Source organism: Octodon degus, unplaced genomic scaffold (genome assembly GCF_000260255.1).
Source record: "Octodon degus isolate 3935 unplaced genomic scaffold, OctDeg1.0 scaffold00130, whole genome shotgun sequence".
Classification (NCBI taxonomy): Eukaryota; Metazoa; Chordata; class Mammalia; order Rodentia; family Octodontidae; genus Octodon; species Octodon degus.
In genome coordinates this window covers 2,950,275-2,952,810 of record NW_004524706.1, presented here as the reverse complement: position 1 = coordinate 2,952,810, position 2,536 = coordinate 2,950,275, and the positions used below count along the sequence as shown (strand labels likewise).

Genomic DNA, 2,536 nt, shown 5'->3' with positions numbered 1-2,536 from the left:
TTCCACCTCTAGGTGGTGGTGGTGGCATAGGTTATGAAGCTAATCCCGGAGTTCCACCAGCAACCATGAGTGGTTCCATGATGGGAAGCGACATGGTAATGTATCCTATGGGACGTAATACCAAGGATGCTCTCATTTTCATGACTTTACATGTGTGTGTTTGTTTTTTTTTTTTCCTTCCCATTTGTTTTAAAGTAGGTAACTGGACCTCTTAGTTCCCCCATACATGTAAATATGTGAATCTGAGGAAAACTTTGGCAACGTAGAAGAAATCTGTGGCAACCTAAACAGATAAGATTGCCAATGAGGAATCAATGCTTTTAGTAATACGGGAATTACCTTTGGCTGTGAATAGATTTAGGTGTTTTTCATTGTGTTGCTTGTGCACTTTTGAACTCCAGTGCATGGCAAATCCAAATTCTGGGTGTTAGATAATGCATATGATTATTCTATACCCAAGTGAGTGATCAGATGGCAAAGTCATTCATAAAGCTGGTATTTGCCATAAATAGGAATCAAACTTGTTTGTAGCTTTAGGCATGTTTTAGCATTATGTAGGACTTTGACCTATACCTGGTGTGGCTTCTGTCCCATGAAAAGGGAATTGTTTAGTGCTTTGACTCGTCGTTTTCTACCTGTTGGGCCTGTCTGTAGTACACCTGAAATAAACTGGCATCTATTTTCCTAGAGGAACAAAAGTCAATTTTAAGCATACTTATGGTGTGCAGTTGATTTGAACCTTCTTGAGGGTGTAAATGTTTTAGCTGTACAGACAGCCTGTTAGATGCTTTAGAACAATCACAGTGAATTGGTATGAGTGGTTGTATCAGGGCTTTACAAATCATTAGGACTGAATTTTGGTGGGTGTAGGAAAGTACATTTTCACAGCTGAATTGAGTCTGATTAATTGACCTGTAGGCTTGGACAAAGGAGCTTCCTGTATAGCTCACAAGATTTATTTTGTAACTAGAAACCTTTAGTATGATACCTAACCTGTTCAAAATCAGCCTATGACTTTGACTTTGAGAATTAAAGTTAGACAGCACTTCTCCGTCTTTTGTCTAACATCAAGTGAGAATTAGAATGGATGGGTTAAATGCACTATTAGCTTTCATGGAATTGAATTTTTAAAGTACTTGGGTTGCATTTTGGCTTAAATGTTTCAGACAGATGGTTAGTCATACATTAAGTTTGTAGACACAAGTTTGACATGATGTTGCCATAGTTGAGAATCTACATTATCTAGATAAGTACCAAGTTCTCCATTGAAACTCCAGAAAAACCCAGATTTCCCTTTTTAGTTGGAGATACATAAAGTACAGCACATAAAACCCTGTAACTTTTAAGATTTTCAGAAGTATTGAAGTTAAGTCTTACCAAGTAATCTTAGCAGTGTTGTATTTTTTTTAAAAAGTGCTGAGAAATTGGGGAGACAGTTAAATACTGCTGCCTTTTTAGTTTTTTTCCCCCTCTCTGGAATAATACTTTAGGTAATTGGGCTATTTTAAGAGTGTAGGCTGCTCTATACTTATAGGGATCTCTTTGGGTACATCATGTTTCTAATTTGAGTCAAAGTACCTAAAAGTACCTGGAATAAGGAAGGCACAAACTATTTAATGAGATGTATAAACAGTAAAGTGTCAGTGTACTTCTCAAAGACTTTAAGGGAAAAACTGGGCTGTTACACAGTTGGGCTGTTTGTTCAGTCACTTTGCAACAATGTAGAATAGTACTGTGAACATAATTGTCTGGTTTTTGTAGTGATGGCTCTGAAGGGTAGTCCACCTGTGAGAATATGGCAACACAAGGTTTTTGATAAGTTACTGTGCCGGTTAAGTGACTAAATCTGTTTAGTTTTTTATGCTTTTTCTTTTTGTAGTCTGGTAGCATTTTATTAAAACTTTCAACCTTTTAAAGATTTCTGCAACTTAGCAGATGTGTCTTAAGATCTTGAAAAGCACAAGGTTGTTATGCAGCACATGCCACTAACTGGTGAGTAGGTCTTTTGTCATTTCATTTAGTGAATTGACTGTTGGGTTAGGCTTGTTAGGGTTACTTGGAGATTAAATTTTCTGTTCAGACCTTGAAAGTGAGTTTGCAAGCTTTTTTCAGTGGATTAATCTGATGTGAAATTTTTTAGAACTCACTTTGGAATGGATTTTCACATCTGCACTAATTCTTAAATTTTTTAGCACTACAGGGAAGATCTGTTCTTTGAAACAGGTGTATGAGAATGGCTCAAGTGGGAACATACCACAAGGCATGTATTATCGTAAACTAATTTTCAAATTACCCTTTTTTCCTTTCTATGTTCCCGGTACCTGTGGATCGACTCATTGGTGATTGTATCGACGAACGTTGACTACGGAACCTTCTAAAATATTTACTTAACACACATGGACATCAACTACATATAATGAACTGTTATTACTGTTCCAATAGCGTACTGAGCGCTTTGGGCAGGGAGGTGCGGGGCCTGTGGGTGGCCAGGGTCCTAGAGGAATGGGGCCTGGAACTCCAGCAGGATATGGTAGAG

General features: G+C 37.7%; 1 protein-coding gene across 1 annotated transcript in view; it reads left to right on the top strand.

Annotated features, from left to right (window-relative positions):
• Sfpq (splicing factor proline and glutamine rich) overlaps positions 1-2,532 on the top strand; it is a gene marked incomplete at its 3' end in the record, with an annotated part of 9,186 nt that extends 6,654 nt beyond the window's left edge. Inside the window, exons 9-10 of the mRNA XM_023701041.1 lie at positions 2-95; positions 2,443-2,532. Coding sequence (XP_023556809.1) covers positions 2-95; positions 2,443-2,532 — 184 coding nt within the window. The remainder of the gene's footprint in view (position 1; positions 96-2,442) is intronic.
• Positions 2,533-2,536: the final 4 nt, after the last annotated feature.